The 18,310-nt window shown below is 47.9% G+C and overlaps 1 protein-coding gene across 1 annotated transcript in view; it reads right to left on the bottom strand.

Moving 5' to 3' along the window:
• The window catches only part of LOC147105457 (chloride anion exchanger-like), a 152,403-nt gene that overhangs the window by 62,174 nt on the left and 71,919 nt on the right, over positions 1-18,310 (bottom strand). Inside the window, exon 9 of the mRNA XM_086009823.1 lies at positions 77-224. Within this exon, the coding sequence (XP_085865949.1) occupies positions 77-224 (148 nt within the window). The remainder of the gene's footprint in view (positions 1-76; positions 225-18,310) is intronic.

The raw sequence follows: 18,310 nt of genomic DNA on the forward strand, positions 1-18,310 counted from the left end.
CCCCACTCCCCCCTCCCCCAGTCGCCCACTCCCCCACTCTTTTTGTATGACTCACACATTTGTTCTCATTACTAACCTGGTTCCCGTCAATAACATAATCATGTTTCATGGCATAGACTTTGGACACTGAGAATGCAACAGCAAAACCAACGATAGCGACCGAGAAGGCATCACCGACACTCTGCTGTAAGACGGCGGTATTGGGAGCCAGGGGGGCCTGAAAGCTGAAACAGGCAGAGAGCAGGTCACCATTCAGCTTTATTGTTACTCTCATTGCAAAGCCCCTAATGACACAGTGAAGCTCACATACATTTCTCTGACATCCCGTTATTATACTATTTGCTGAACAGGTATCTGCACATTAGTCTGCCCGCTTTGGGAAGGTGTCACTCAAGGGGGTTTGTTCAGCTTAACCTGCACCAAGTTGGCTGATTCCAGCTCGACCTATGAGAAGGGAGCAAGAATTGCCCTCAACCGATGTGGAAGAACAAAATCAGCCAGGGTTCCTGCTTCTGATCACTGTCCAGTGACCCCTGGGTCAGAGAGAGGGGAAATCAGCCAGGGTTCCTGCTCCTGATCACTGTCCAGTGACCCCTGGGTCAGAGAGAGGGGAAATCAGCCAGGGTTCCTGCTCCTGATCACTGCCCGTGACACCCATTGAAAAGTGTTTCTGTGGACATTGTACAGAAATGGGGTGAACTGTGATGTTTCCACAGTCAAATAAAGAATTTGCATTTATACAGTGCCTTTCACATCTTCAGGACATGCCACAGCTTCCCAGCCAATGAAGGGACAGTGCCCGTTATTGAGTAGGTTACTGCTGCAGCGCAGTAAGCTCCCATAAACAGCAAGGAGATAACTGAGCAGGTGAGGGGTGGGAGATCCCGCGCCAGCGTCATTTCTCCAGAGTGTGTAAACAGGGATTACCCCGTACGTCTGGGTCAGAAACACCAGCGGAATCTTCGGGTTAATCTGTTGGCTGAGGAATATGTGTTGACCCTACTCCCTATGCTCCACTTTGAATAGTGCCATGGGATCCTTTATATCCACCTCAACAGGCAAATGGGGCCTTGGGTTAAGCTATCGTGCAAAGGTTGGCACTTCTGCCAGTGCAGCACTCCCTCAGTACTGCATTGGAGTGTCAGCCTAGATTAGGGGCTCAAGTCCCTGGAGTGGGGCTTGAATCCACAAATCCCTGACTCGGAGACGAGAGTGGTAACACTGGACTGAGGCTGACAGGTCAAATCGCCAACTATCTCATTGTTTAACCTCATAACTGAAAAACTGCTACAGTACTGGATGGCCGTCAGCACTCACAGAACAGTATTCCAGGAGTCAGTGACATAGGAAGATGGCAATTGCTAGACGAAAAAAGACATGGTCCATCTAGCTCGCCTTCTGCCATTATGGTAGTCGCATAATACAATGATCCTCAATGAAGGCAGAGCCCAACATGTGAGTGCAAAAGACAAGGCTGAAGTGTTTGCAACCATCTTCACCCAGAAGTGCCGAGTGGTTGATTCATCTCGACCTCCTCCTGAGGTTCCCACCATCACAGAAGCCAGTCTTCAACCAATTCGATTCACTCCACATGATATCAAGAAACGGCTGAGCACACTGGAGACAGCAAAGGCTATGGGCCCCGACAACATCCCAGCTATTATGCTGAAGACTGTGCTCCAGAACTAGCCGCGCCTCTAGCCAAGCTGTTCCAGTACAGCTATAACACTGGCATCTATCCGACAATGTGGAAAACTGCCCAGGTATGTCCTGTCCACAAAAAACATGACAAATGCAATCCAGCCAATTACCGCCCCATCAGTCTACTCTCAATCATCAGCAAAGTGAAGGAAGGTGTCGTCGACAGTGCTATCAAGCGGCACTCACTCACCAATAACCTGCTCACCGATGCCCAGTTCGGGTTCCACCAGCCCAGGAGCACTCAACTCCCGACCTCATTACAGACTTGGTCCAAACATGGACAAAGGAGCTGAATTCCAGAGGTGAGGCGAGAGTGACTGCCCTTGACATCAAGGCAGCATTTGACCGAGTCTGGCATCAAGGAGCCCCAGTAAAGTTGAAGACAATGGGAATCGGGGGGAAAACTCTCCACTGGCTGGAGTCATACCTAGCACAAAGGAAGATGGTTGTGGTGGTTGGAGGTCAATCATCACAGCCCCAGGACATCGCTGCAGGAGTTCCTCAGGGCAGTGTCCTAGGCCCAACCATCTTCAGCTGCTTCATCAATGACCTTCCTTCCATCAAAAGGTCAGAAGTGGGGATGTTGACTGCACAGTGTTCAGTTCCATTTGCAACTCCTCAGATAATGAAGCAGCCCATGCCTGCATGCAACAAGACCTGGACGACGTTCATGCTTGAGCTGATAAGCGGCAAGTAACATTCGCATCACACAAGTGCCAGGCAATGACCATCTCCAACAAGAGAGAGTCTAACCATCTTGCCTTGACATTCAATGGCATTACGATCGTCGAATTCCCCACCATCAAAATCCTGGGGGTCACCATTGACCAGAAACTTAACTGGACCAGCCACATAAATACTGCGTCAACAAGAGCAGGTTAGAGGCTAGGTATTCTGCAGCGAGTGTCTCACCTCCTGACTCCCAAAGCCTTTCTATCATCTACAAGTAAGGAGTGTGATGGAATACTCTCCACTTGCCTGGATGAGTGCAGTTCCAACAAGACTGAAGAAGCCCGCTTGATTGGCACCCCATCCACCACCTTAAATATTCACTCCCTCTACCACCGGCGTATCATGGCTGCAGTGTGTACCATCTACCAGATGCACTGCAGCAACTCGCCAAGGCTCCTTTGGCAGCATCTCCCAAACCCGCGACCTCTTCCACCTAGAAGGACAAGGGCAGCAGGCGCATGGGAACACCATCACCTCCAAGTTCTCCTCCAACTCACACACCATCCTGACTTGGAAATATATCGCCGTTCCTTCATCGTCGCTGGGTCAAAATCCTGGAACTCACTCCCTAACAGCACTGTGGGAGTACCTTCACCACACAGACTGCAGTGGTTCAAGAAGGCGGCTCACCACCACCTTCTCAAGGGCATTTAGGGATGGGCAATAAATGCTGGCCTTGCCAGCAACGCCCACATTCCATAAACAAATATAAAAAAACAATAATGGTGTTGTTGACGAATCACAGCAACCGATCTCTATCAGAGTCTACAACAGACCCAGACAACCGATCTCTATCAGTGAGTCTACAACAGACCCAGACAGCCGATCTCTATCAGAGTCTACAACAGTCCCAGACAACCGATCTCTATCAGTGAGTCTACAACAGACCCAGACAACCAATCTCTATCAGAGTCTACAACAGACCCAGACAACCGATCTCTATCAGAGTCTACAACAGACCCAGACAACCGATCTCTATCAGAGTCTACAACAGACCCAGACAACCGATCTCTATCAGAGTCTACAACAGACCCAGACAACCGATCTCTATCAGCGAGTCTACAACAGACCCAGACAACCGATCTCTATCAGAGTCTACAACAGACCCAGACAACCGATCTCTATCAGTGAGTCTACAACAGACCCAGACAACCGATCTCTATCAGAGTCTACAACAGACCCAGACAACCGATCTCTATCAGAGTCTACAACAGACCCAGACAACCGATCTCTATCAGAGTCTACAACAGACCCAGACAACCGATCTCTATCAGAGTCTACAACAGACCCAGACAACCGATCTCTATCAGTGAGTCTACAACAGACCCAGACAGCCGATCTCTATCAGAGTCTACAACAGACCCAGACAACCGATCTCTATCAGTGAGTCTACAACAGACCCAGACAACCGATCTCTATCAGTGAGTCTACAACAGACCCAGACAACCGATCTCTATCAGTGAGTCTACAACAGACCCAGACAACCGATCTCTATCAGAGTCTACAACAGACCCAGACAACCGATCTCTATCAGTGAGTCTACAACAGACCCAGACAACCGATCTCTATCAGAGTCTACAACAGACCCAGACAACCGATCTCTATCAGTGAGTCAACAACAGACCCAGACAACCGATCTCTATCAGAGTCTACAACAGACCCAGACAACCGATCTCTATCAGAGTCTACAACAGACCCAGACAACCGATCTCTATCAGTGAGTCTACAACAGACCCAGACAACCGATCTCTATCAGTGAGTCTACACCAGACCCAGACAACCGATCTCTATCAGTGAGTCTACACCAGACCCAGACAACCGATCTCTATCAGTGAGTGTACAACAGACCCAGACAACCGATCTCTATCAGAGTCTACAACAGACCCAGACAACCGATCTCTATCAGAGTCTACAACAGACCCCGACAACCGATCGCTATCAGTGAGTCTACAACAGACCCAGACAACCGATCTCTATCAGTGAGTCTACAACAGACCCAGACAACCGATCTCTATCAGAGTCTACAACAGACCCAGACAACCGATCTCTATCAGAGTCTACAACAGACCCAGACAACCGATCTCTATCAGAGTCTACAACAGACCCAGACAACCGATCTCTATCAGAGTCTACAACAGACCCAGACAACCGATCTCTATCAGTGAGTCTACAACAGACCCAGACAACCGATCTCTATCAGAGTCTACAACAGACCCAGACAACCGATCTCTATCAGAGTCTACAACAGACCCAGACAACCGATCTCTATCAGAGTCTACAACAGACCCAGACAACCGATCTCTATCAGAGTCTACAACAGACCCAGACAACCGATCTCTATCAGAGTCTACAACAGACCCAGACAACCGATCTCTATCAGAGAGTCTACAACAGACCCAGACAACCGATCTCTATCAGAGTCTACAACAGACCCAGACAACCGATCTCTATCAGAGTCTACAACAGACCCAGACAACCGATCTCTATCAGAGAGTCTACAACAGACCCAGACAACCGATCTCTATCAGAGTCTACAACAGATCCAGACAACCGATCTCTATCAGAGTCTACAACAGACCCAGACAACCAATCTCTATCAGTGAGTCTACAACAGACCCAGACAGCCGATCTCTATCAGAGTCTACAACAGACCCAGACAACCGATCTCTATCAGAGTCTACAACAGACCCAGACAACCGATCTCTATCAGAGTCTACAACAGACCCAGACAACCGATCTCTATCAGTGAGTCTACAACAGACCCAGACAACCGATCTCTATCAGAGTCTACAACAGACCCAGACAACCGATCTCTATCAGAGTCTACAACAGACCCAGACAACCGATCTCTATCAGAGTCTACAACAGACCCAGACAACCGATCTCTATCAGAGTCTACAACAGACCCAGACAACCGATCTCTATCAGAGTCTACAACAGACCCAGACAACCGATCTCTATCAGAGTCTACAACAGACCCAGACAACCGATCTCTATCAGAGAGTCTACAACAGACCCAGACAACCGATCTCTATCAGAGTCTACAACAGATCCAGACAACCGATCTCTATCAGAGTCTACAACAGACCCAGACAACCAATCTCTATCAGTGAGTCTACAACAGACCCAGACAGCCGATCTCTATCAGAGTCTACAACAGACCCAGACAACCGATCTCTATCAGAGTCTACAACAGACCCAGACAACCGATCTCTATCAGAGTCTACAACAGACCCAGACAACCGATCTCTATCAGAGTCTACAACAGACCCAGACAACCGATCTCTATCAGAGTCTACAACAGACCCAGACAACCGATCTCTATCAGAGTCTACAACAGACCCAGACAACCGATCTCTATCAGTGAGTCTACAACAGACCCAGACAACCGATCTCTATCAGAGTCTACAACAGACCCAGACAACCGATCTCTATCAGAGTCTACAACAGACCCAGACAACCGATCTCTATCAGTGAGCCTACAACAGACCCAGACAACCGATCTCTATCAGTGAGTCTACAACAGACCCAGACAACCGATCTCTATCAGAGTCTACAACAGACCCAGACAACCGATCTCTATCAGTGAGTCTACAACAGACCCAGACAACCGATCTCTATCAGAGTCTACAACAGACCCAGACAACCGATCTCTATCAGAGTCTACAACAGACCCAGACAACCGATCTCTATCAGAGTCTACAACAGACCCAGACAACCGATTTCTATCAGAGTCTACAACAGACCCAGACAACCGATCTCTATCAGTGAGTCTACAACAGACCCAGACAACCGATCTCTATCAGAGTCTACAACAGACCCAGACAACCGATCTCTATCAGAGTCTACAACAGACCCAGACAACCGATCTCTATCAGTGAGTCTACAACAGACCCAGACAACCGATCTCTATCAGAGTCTACAACAGACCCAGACAACCGATCTCTATCAGAGTCTACAACAGACCCAGACAACCGATCTCTATCAGTGAGCCTACAACAGACCCAGACAACCGATCTCTATCAGAGTCTACAACAGACCCAGACAGCCGATCTCTATCAGAGTCTACAACAGACCCAGACAACCGATCTCTATCAGAGAGTCTACAACAGACCCAGACAACCGATCTCTATCAGTGAGTCTACAACAGACCCAGACAACCGATCACTATCAGAGTCTACAACAGACCCAGACAACCGATCTCTATCAGAGTCTACAACAGACCCAGACAACTGATCTCTATCAGAGTCTACAACAGACCCAGACAACCGATCTCTATCAGAGTCTACAACAGACCCAGACAACCAATCTCTATCAGTGAGTCTACAACTGACCCAGACAACCGATCTCTATCAGTGAGTCTACAACAGACCGAGACAACCGATCTCTATCAGTGAGTCTACAACAGACCGAGACAACCGATCTCTATCAGTGAGTCTACAACAGACCGAGACAACCGATCTCTATCAGTGAGTCTACAACAGACCCAGACAGCCGATCTCTATCAGAGTCTACAACAGACCCAGACAACCGATCTCTATCAGTGAGTCTACAACAGACACAGACAACCGATCTCTATCAGAGAGTCTACAACAGACCCAGACAACCGATCTCTATCAGAGAGTCTACAACAGACCCAGACAACCGATCTCTATCAGAGAGTCTACAACAGACCCAGACAACCGATCTCTATCAGTGAGTCTACAACAGACCGAGACAACCGATCTCTATCAGTGAGTCTACAACAGACCCAGACAACCGATCTCTATCAGAGAGTCTACAACAGACCCAGACAACCGATCTCTATCAGAGTCTACAACAGACCCAGACAACCGATCTCTATCAGAGTCTACAACAGACCCAGACAACCGATCTCTATCAGAGTCTACAACAGACCCAGACAACCGATCTCTATCAGAGTCTACAACAGACCCAGACAACCGATCTCTATCAGAGTCCACAACAGACCCAGACAACCGATCTCTATCGGAGTCTACAACAGACCCAGACAACCGATCTCTATCAGTGAGTCTACAACAGACCAAGACAACCGATCTCTATCAGAGTCTACAACAGACCCAGATATCCGATCTCTATCAGTGAGTCTACAACAGACCCAGACAACCGATCTCTATCAGAGTCTACAACAGACCCAGACAACCGATCTCTATCAGAGTCTACAACAGACCCAGACAACCGATCTCTATCAGTGAGTCTACAACAGACCCAGACAACCGATCTCTATCAGAGTCTACAACAGACCCAGACAACCGATCTCTATCAGAGTCTACAACAGACCCAGACAACCGATCACTATCAGAGTCTACAACAGACCCAGACAACCGATCTCTATCAGAGTCTACAACAGACCCAGACAACCGATCTCTATCAGTGAGTCTACAACAGACCCAGACAACCGATCTCTATCAGAGTCTACAACAGACCCAGACAACCGATCTCTATCAGAGTCTACAACGGACCCAGACAACCGATCTCTATCAGTGAGTCTACAACAGACCCAGACAACCGATCTCTATCAGAGTCTACAACAGACCCAGACAACCGATCTCTATCAGAGTCTACAACAGACCCAGACAACCGATCACTATCAGAGTCTACAACAGACCCAGACAACCGATCTCTATCAGAGTCCACAACAGACCCAGACAACCGATCTCTATCAGTGAGTCTACAACAGACCCAGACAACCGATCTCTATCAGAGTCTACAACAGACCCAGACAACCGATCTCTATCAGAGTCTACAACAGACCCAGACAATCGATCTCTATCAGAGTCTACAACAGACCCAGACAACCGATCTCTATCAGTGAGTCTACAACAGACCCAGACAGCCGATCTCTATCAGAGTCTACAACAGACCCAAACAACCGATCTCTATCAGAGAGTCTACAACAGACCCAGACAACCGATCTCTATCAGAGAGTCTACAACAGACCCAGACAACCGATCTCTATCAGTGAGTCTACAACAGACCCAGACAACCGATCTCCATCAGAGTCTACAACAGACCCAGACAACCGATCTCTATCAGTGAGTCTACAACAGACTCAGACAACCGATCTCTATCAGAGTCTACAACAGACCCAGACAACCGATCTCTATCAGAGTCTACAACAGGCCCAGAAAACCGATCTCTATCAGAGTCTACAACAGGCCCAGACAACCGATCTCTATCAGAGTCTACAATAGACCCAGACAACCGATCTCTATCAGAGTCTACAACAGACCCAGGCAACCGATCTCTATCAGAGTCTACAACAGGCCCAGACAACCGATCCCTATCAGAGTCTACAACAGACCCAGACAACCGATCTCTATCAGAGTCTACAACAGGCCCAGACAACCGATCTCTATCAGAGTCTACAACAGGCCCAGACAACCGATCTCTTCAGAGTCTACAACAGACCCAGACAACCGATCTCTATCAGAGTCTACAACAGACCCAGACAACCGATCTCTATCAGAGTCTACAACAGACCCAGACAACCGATCTCTATCAGAGTCTACAACAGACCCAGACAACCGATCTCTATCAGAGTCTACAACAGACCCAGACAACCGATCTCTATCAGTGAGTCTACAACAGACCCAGACAACCGATCTCTATCAGAGAGTCTACAACAGACCCAGACAACCGATCTCTATCAGAGTCTACAACAGACCCAGACAACCGATCTCTATCAGAGTCTACAACAGACCCAGACAGCCGATCTCTATCAGTGAGTCTACAATAGACCCAGACAACCGATCTCTATCAGTGAGTCTACAACAGACCCAGACAACCGATCTCTATTGGAGTCTACAACAGACCCAGGCAACCGATCTCTATCAGTGAGTCTACAACAGACCCAGACAACCGATCTCTATCAGTGAGTCTACAACAGACCCAGACAACCGATCTCTATCAGAGTCTACAACAGACCCAGACAACCGATCTCTATCAGTGAGTTTACAACAGACGTAGACAGCCGATCTCTATCAGTGAGTCTACAACAGACCCAGACAACCGATCTCTATCAGAGTCTACAACAGACCCAGACAACCGATGTCTATCAGTGAGTCTACAACAGACCCAGACAACCGATCTCTATCAGAGTCTACAACAGACCCAGACAACCGATCTCTATCAGAGTCTACAACTGACCCAGACAACCGATCTCTATCAGTGAGTCTACAACAGACCCAGACAACCGATCTCTATCAGTGAGTCTACAACAGACCCAGACAACCGATCTCTATCAGTGAGTCTACACCAGACCCAGACAACCGATCTCTATCAGAGTCTACAACAGACCCAGACAACCGATCTCTATCAGAGTCTACAACAGACCCAGACAACCGATCTCCATCAGAGTCTACAACAGACCCAGACAACCGATCGCTATCAGAGTCTACAACAGACCCAGACAACCGATCTCTATCAGAGTCTACAACAGACCCAGACAACCGATCTCTATCAGTGAGTCTACACCAGACCCAGACAACCGATCTCTATCAGAGTCTACAACAGACCCAGACAACCGATCTCTATCAGTGAGTCTACAACAGACCCAGACAACCGATCTCTATCAGTGAGTCTACAACAGACCCAGACAACCGATCTCTATCAGTGAGTCTACAACAGACCCAGACAACCGATCTCTATCAGTGAGTCTACAATAGACCCAGACAACCGATCTCTATCAGAGTCTACAACAGACCCAGACAACCGATCTCTATCAGAGTCTACAACAGACCCAGACAACCGATCTCTATCAGAGTCTACAACAGACCCAGACAACCGATCTCTATCAGTGAGTCTACAACAGACCCAGACAACCGATCTCTATCAGTGAGTCTACAACAGACCCAGACAAAAGATCTCTATCAGTGAGTCTACAACAGACCCAGGCAACCGATCTCTATCAGAGTCTACAACAGACCCAGACAACCGAACTCTATCAGTGAGTCTACAACAGACCCAGACAACCGATCTCTATCAGAGTCTACAACAGACCCAGACAACCGATCTCTATCAGTGAGTCTACAACAGACCCAGACAACCGATCTCTATCAGAGAGTCTACAACAGACCCAGCCAACCGATCTCTATCAGTGAGTCTACAACAGACCCAGACAACTGATCTCTATCAGTGAGTCGACAACAGACCCAGACAACCGATCTCTATCAGTGAGCTTACAACAGACCCAGCCAACCGATCTCTATCAGAGTCTACAACAGACCCAGACAGCCGATCTCTATCAGAGTCTACAACAGACCCAGACAACCGATCTCTATCAGAGTCTACAACAGACCCAGACAACCGATCTCTATCAGAGTCTACAACAGACCCAGACAACCGATCTCTATCAGTGAGTCTACAACAGACCCAGACAACCGATCTCGATCAGAGTCTACAACAGACCCAGACAACCGATCTCTATCAGAGTCGACAACAGACCCAGACAACCGATCTCTATCAGAGTCTACAACAGACCAAGACACCCGATCTCTATCAGAGTCTACAACAGACCCAGACAACCGATCTCTATCAGTGAGTCTACAACAGACCCAGACAACCGATCTCTATCAGTGAGTCTACAACAGACCCAGACAACCGATCTCTATCAGAGTCTACAACAGACCTAGACAACCGATCTCTATCAGAGTCTACAACAGACCCAGACAACCGATCTCTATCAGTGAGTCTACAACAGACCCAGACAACCGATCTCTATCAGAGTCTACAACAGACCCAGACAACTGATCTCTATCAGAGTCTACAACAGACCCAGACAACTGATCTCTATCAGAGTCTACAACAGACCCAGACAACTGATCTCTATCAGTGAGTCTACAACAGACCCAGACAACCGATCTCTATCAGTGAGTCTACAACAGACCCAGACAACTGATCTCTATCAGTGAGTCTACAACAGACCCAGACAACCGATCGCTATCAGAGTCTACAACAGACCCAGACAACCGATCTCTATCAGAGTCTACAACAGACCCAGACAACCGATCTCTATCAGAGTCTACAACAGACCCAGACAACCGATCTCTATCAGTGAGTCTACAACAGACCCAGACAACCGATCTCTATCAGAGTCCACAACAGACCCAGACAACTGATCTCTATCAGAGTCTACAACAGACCCAGACAACTGATCTCTATCAGAGTCTACAACAGACCCAGACAACTGATCTCTATCAGAGTCTACAACAGACCCAGACAACCGATCTCTATCAGTGAGTCTACAACAGACCCAGACAACCGATCTCTATCAGAGTCTACAACAGACCCAGACAACTGATCTCTATCAGTGAGTCTACAACAGACCCAGACAACCGATCACTATCAGTGAGTCTACAACACACCCAGACAACCGATCTCTATCAGTGAGTCTACAACACACCCAGACAACCGATCTCTATCAGAGTCTACAACAGACCCAGACAACCGATCTCTATCAATGAGTCTACAACACACCCAGACAACCGATCTCTATCAGAGTCTACAACAGACCCAGACAACCGATCTCTATCAGTGAGTCTACAATAGACCCAGACAACCGATCTCTATCAGTGAGTCTCCAACAGACCCAGACAAGCGATCTCTATCAGCGAGTCTACAACAGACCCAGACAACCGATCTCTATCAGTGAGTCTACAACAGACCCAGACAACCGATCTCTATCAGTGAGTCTACAACAGACCCAGACAACCGATCTCTATCAGTGAGTCTACAACAGAACCAGGCAACCGATCTCTATCAGAGTCTACAACAGACCCAGACAACCGATCTCTATCAGTGAGTCTACAACAGAACCAGGCAACCGATCTCCATCAGTGAGTCTACAACAGAACCAGGCAACCGATCTCTATCAGAGTCTACAACAGACCCAGACAGCCGATCTCTATCAGTGAGTCTACAACAGAACCAGGCAACCGATCTCTATCAGTGAGTCTACAACAGACCCAGACAACCGATCTCTATCAGTGAGTCTACAACAGAACCAGGCAACCGATCTCTATCAGAGTCTACAACAGACCCAGACAACCGATCTCTATCAGTGAGTCTACAACAGACCCAGACAACCGATCTCTATCAGAGTCTACAACAGACCCAGACAACCGATCTCTATCAGAGTCTACAACATACCCAGACAACCGATCTCTATCAGTGAGTCTACAACAGACCCAGACAACCGATCTCTATCAGTGAGTCTACAACAGACCCAGACAACCGATCTCTATCAGTGAGTCTACAACAGACCCAGACAACCGATCACTATCAGTGTCTACAACAGACCCAGACAACCGATCTCTATCAGTGAGTCTACAACAGACCCAGACAACCGATCTCTATCAGTGAGTCTACAATAGACCCAGACAACCGATCTCTATCAGTGAGTCTACAACAGACCCAGACAACCGATCTCTATCAGTGAGTCTACAACAGACCCAGACAACCGATCTCTATCAGTGAGTCTACAACAGACCCAGACAACCGATCTCTATCAGTGAGTCTACAACAGACCCAGACAACCGATCTCTATCAGATTCTACAACAGACCCAGACAACCGATCTCTATCAGTGAGTCTACAACAGACCCAGACAACCGATCTCTATCAGAGTCTACAACAGACCCAGACAACCGATCTCTATCAGAGTCTACAACAGACCCAGACAACCGATCTCTATCAGTGAGTCTACAACAGACCCAGACAACCGATCTCTATCAGAGTCTACAACAGACCCAGACAACCGATCTCTATCAGAGTCTACAACAGACCCAAACAACCGATCTCTATCAGAGAGTCTACAACAGACCCAGACAACCGATCTCTATCAGTGAGTCTACAACAGACCCAGACAAACGATCTCTATCAGTGAGTCTACAACAGACCCAGACAACCGATCTCTATCAGTGAGTCTACAACAGACCCAGACAACCGATCTCTATCAGAGTCTACAACAGACCCAGACAACCGATCTCTATCAGAGTCTACAACAGACCCAGACAACCGATCTCTATCAGTGAGTCTACAACAGACCCAGACAACCGATCTCTATCAGAGTCTACAACAGACCCAGACAACCGATCTCTATCAGAGTCTACAACAGACCCAGACAACCGATCTCTATCAGAGTCTACAACAGGCCCAGACAACCGATTTCTATCAGAGTCTACAACAGACCCAGACAACCGATCTCTATCAGAGTCTACAACAGACCCAGACAACCGATCTCTATCAGTGAGTCTACAACAGACCCAGACAACCGATCTCTATCAGAGTCTACAACAGACCCAGACAACCGATCTCTATCAGAGTCTACAACAGACCCAGACAACCGATCTCTATCAGAGTCTACAACAGACCCAGACAACCGATCTCTATCAGTGAGTCTACAACAGACCCAGACAGCCGATCTCTATCAGAGTCTACAACAGACCCAGACAACCGATCTCTATCAGAGTCTACAACAGACCCAGACAACCGATCTCTATCAGAGTCTACAACAGACCCAGACAACCGATCTCTATCAGTGCGTCTACAACAGACCAAGACAACCGATCTCTATCAGAGTCTACAACAGACCCAGACAACCGATCTCTATCAGAGTCTACAACAGACCCAGACAACCGATCTCTATCAGAGTCTACAACAGACCCAGACAACCGATCTCTATCAGTGAGTCTACAACAGACCCAGACAGCCGATCTCTATCAGAGTCTACAACAGACCCAGACAACCGATCTCTATCAGAGTCTACAACAGACCCAGACAACCGATCTCTATCAGAGTCTACAACAGACCCAGACAACCGATCTCTATCAGAGTCTACAACAGACCCAGACAACCGATCACTATCAGAGTCTACAACAGACCCAGACAACCGATCTCTATCGGAGTCTACACCAGACCCAGGCAACCGATCTCTATCAGTGAGTCTACAACAGACCCAGACAACCGATCTCTATCAGTGAGTCTACAACAGACCCAGACAACCGATCTCTATCAGTGAGTCTACAACAGACCCAGACAACCGATCTCTATCAGTGAGTCTACAACAGACCCAGACAACCGATCTCTATCAGTGAGTCTACAACAGACCCAGACAACCGATCTCGATCAGTGAGTCTACACCAGACCCAGACAACCGATCTCTATCAGAGTCTACAACAGACCCAGACAACCGATCTCTATCAGTGAGTCTACAACAGACCCAGGCAACCGATCTCTATCAGAGTCTACAACAGACCCAGACAACCGATCTCTATCAGAGTCTACAACAGACCCAGACAACCGATCTCTATCAGAGTCTACAACAGACCCAGACAACCGATCTCTATCAGTGAGTCTACAACAGACCCAGACAACCGATCTCTATCAGTGATTGTACAACAGACCCAGACAACCGATCTCTATCAGTGAGTCTACAACAGACCCAGACAACCGATCTCTATCAGTGATTGTACAACAGACCCAGACAGCCGATCTCTATCAGTGAGTCTACAACAGACGCAGACAACCGATCTCTATCAGTGAGTCTACAACAGACCAAGACAACCGATCTCTATCAGAGTCTACAACAGACCCAGACAACCGATCTCTATCAGAGTCTACAACAGACCCAGACAACCGATCTCTATCAGAGTCTACAACAGACCCAGACAACCGATCTCTATCAGTGAGTCTACAACAGACCCAGACAACCGATCTCTATCAGAGTCTACAACAGACCCAGACAGCCGATCTCTATCAGAGTCTACAACAGACCCAGACAACCGATCTCTATCAGTGAGTCTACAACAGACCCAGACAACCGATCTCTATCAGAGTCTACAACAGACCCAGACAACCGATCTCTATCAGAGTCTACAACAGACCCAGACAACCGATCTCTATCAGAGTCTACAACAGACCCAGACAACCGATCTCTATCAGTGAGTCTACAACAGACCCAGACAGCCGATCTCTATCAGAGTCTACAACAGACCCAGACAACCGATCTCTATCAGTGCGTCTACAACAGACCAAGACAACCGATCTCTATCAGAGTCTACAACAGACCCAGACAACCAATCTCTATCAGAGTCTACAACAGACCCAGACAACCGATCTCTATCAGAGTCTACAACAGACCCAGACAACCGATCTCTATCAGAGTCTACAACAGACCCAGACAACCGATCTCTATCAGAGTCTACAACAGACCCAGAAAACCGATCTCTATCAGAGTCTACAACAGACCCAGACAACCGATCTCTATCAGTGAGTCTACAACGGACCCAGACAACTGATCTCTATCAGAGTCTAGAACAGACACAGACAACCGATCTCTATCAGAGTCTACAACAGACCCAGACAACCGATCTCTATCAGCGAGTCTACAACGGACCCAGACAACCGATCTCTATCAGTGAGTCTACAACAGACCCAGACAACCGATCTCTATCAGAGTCTACAACAGACCCAGACAACCGGTCTCTATCAGAGTCTACAACAGACCCAGACAACCGATCTCTATCAGCGTCTACAACAGACCCAGACAACCGATCTCTATCAGAGTCTACAACAGACCCAGGCAACCGATCTCTATCAGTGAGTCTACAATAGACCCAGACAACCGATCTCTATCAGAGTCTACAACAGACCCAGACAACCGATCTCTATCAGAGTCAGCAACAGACCCAGACAACCGATCTCTATCAGAGTCTACAACAGACCCAGACAACCGATCTCTATCAGAGTCTACAACAGACCCAGACAACCGATCTCTATCAGTGAGTCTACAACAGACCCAGACAACCGCTCTCTATCAGAGTCTACAACAGACCCAGACAACTGATCTCTATCAGCGAGTCTACAACAGACCCAGTCAACCGATCTCTATCAGAGTCTACAACAGACCCAGACAACCGATCTCTATCAGAGTCTACAACAGACCCAGACAACCGATCTCTATCAGAGTCTACAACAGAGCCAGACAACCGATCTCTATCAGAGTCTACAACAGACCCAGACAACCGATCTCTATCAGAGTCTACAACAGACCCAGACAACCGATCTCTATCAGAGTCTACAACAGACCCAGACAGCCGATCTCTATCAGAGTCTACAACAGACCCAGACAACCGATCTCTATCAGAGTCTACAACAGACCCAGACAACCGATCTCTATCAGAGTCTACAACAGACCCAGACAACCGATCTCTATCAGAGTCTACAACAGACCCAGACAACTGATCTCTATCAGTGAGTCTACAACAGACCCAGACAACCGATCTCTATCAGTGAGTCTACAACAGACCCAGACAACCGATGTCTATCAGAGTCTACAACAGACCCAGACAACCGATCTCTATCAGAGTCTCCAACAGACCCAGACAAGCGATCTCTATCAGTGAGTCTACGATAGACCCAGACAACCGATCTCTATCAGTGAGTCTACAACAGACCCAGACAACCGATCTCTATCAGAGTCTACAACAGACCCAGACAACCGATCTCTATCAGAGTCTCCAACAGACCCAGGCAAGCGATCTCTATCAGTGAGTCTACAACAGACCCAGACAACCGATCTCTATCAGTGAGTCTACAACAGACCCAGACAACCGATCTCGATCAGTGAGTCTACACCAGACCCAGACAACCGATCTCTATCAGAGTCTACAACAGACCCAGACAACCGATCTCTATCAGTGAGTCTACAACAGACCCAGGCAACCGATCTCTATCAGAGTCTACAACAGACCCAGACAACCGATCTCTATCAGAGTCTACAACAGACCCAGACAACCGATCTCTATCAGAGTCTACAACAGACCCAGACAACCGATCTCTATCAGTGAGTCTACAACAGACCCAGACAACCGATCTCTATCAGTGATTGTACAACAGACCCAGACAACCGATCTCTATCAGTGAGTCTACAACAGACCCAGACAACCGATCTCTATCAGTGATTGTACAACAGACCCAGACAGCCGATCTCTATCAGTGAGTCTACAACAGACGCAGACAACCGATCTCTATCAGTGAGTCTACAACAGACCAAGACAACCGATCTCTATCAGAGTCTACAACAGACCCAGACAACCGATCTCTATCAGAGTCTACAACAGACCCAGACAACCGATCTCTATCAGAGTCTACAACAGACCCAGACAACCGATCTCTATCAGTGAGTCTACAACAGACCCAGACAACCGATCTCTATCAGAGTCTACAACAGACCCAGACAGCCGATCTCTATCAGAGTCTACAACAGACCCAGACAACCGATCTCTATCAGTGAGTCTACAACAGACCCAGACAACCGATCTCTATCAGAGTCTACAACAGACCCAGACAACCGATCTCTATCAGAGTCTACAACAGACCCAGACAACCGATCTCTATCAGAGTCTACAACAGACCCAGACAACCGATCTCTATCAGTGAGTCTACAACAGACCCAGACAGCCGATCTCTATCAGAGTCTACAACAGACCCAGACAACCGATCTCTATCAGTGCGTCTACAACAGACCAAGACAACCGATCTCTATCAGAGTCTACAACAGACCCAGACAACCAATCTCTATCAGAGTCTACAACAGACCCAGACAACCGATCTCTATCAGAGTCTACAACAGACCCAGACAACCGATCTCTATCAGAGTCTACAACAGACCCAGACAACCGATCTCTATCAGAGTCTACAACAGACCCAGACAACCGATCTCTATCAGAGTCTACAACAGACCCAGACAACCGATCTCTATCAGTGAGTCTACAACGGACCCAGACAACTGATCTCTATCAGAGTCTAGAACAGACACAGACAACCGATCTCTATCAGAGTCTACAACAGACCCAGAC

This window comes from Somniosus microcephalus, chromosome 17 (assembly GCF_052327205.1).
Source record: "Somniosus microcephalus isolate GS21.2 chromosome 17, FLI_Smic_1.0, whole genome shotgun sequence".
In the NCBI taxonomy this organism is placed as follows: domain Eukaryota; kingdom Metazoa; phylum Chordata; class Chondrichthyes; order Squaliformes; family Somniosidae; genus Somniosus; species Somniosus microcephalus.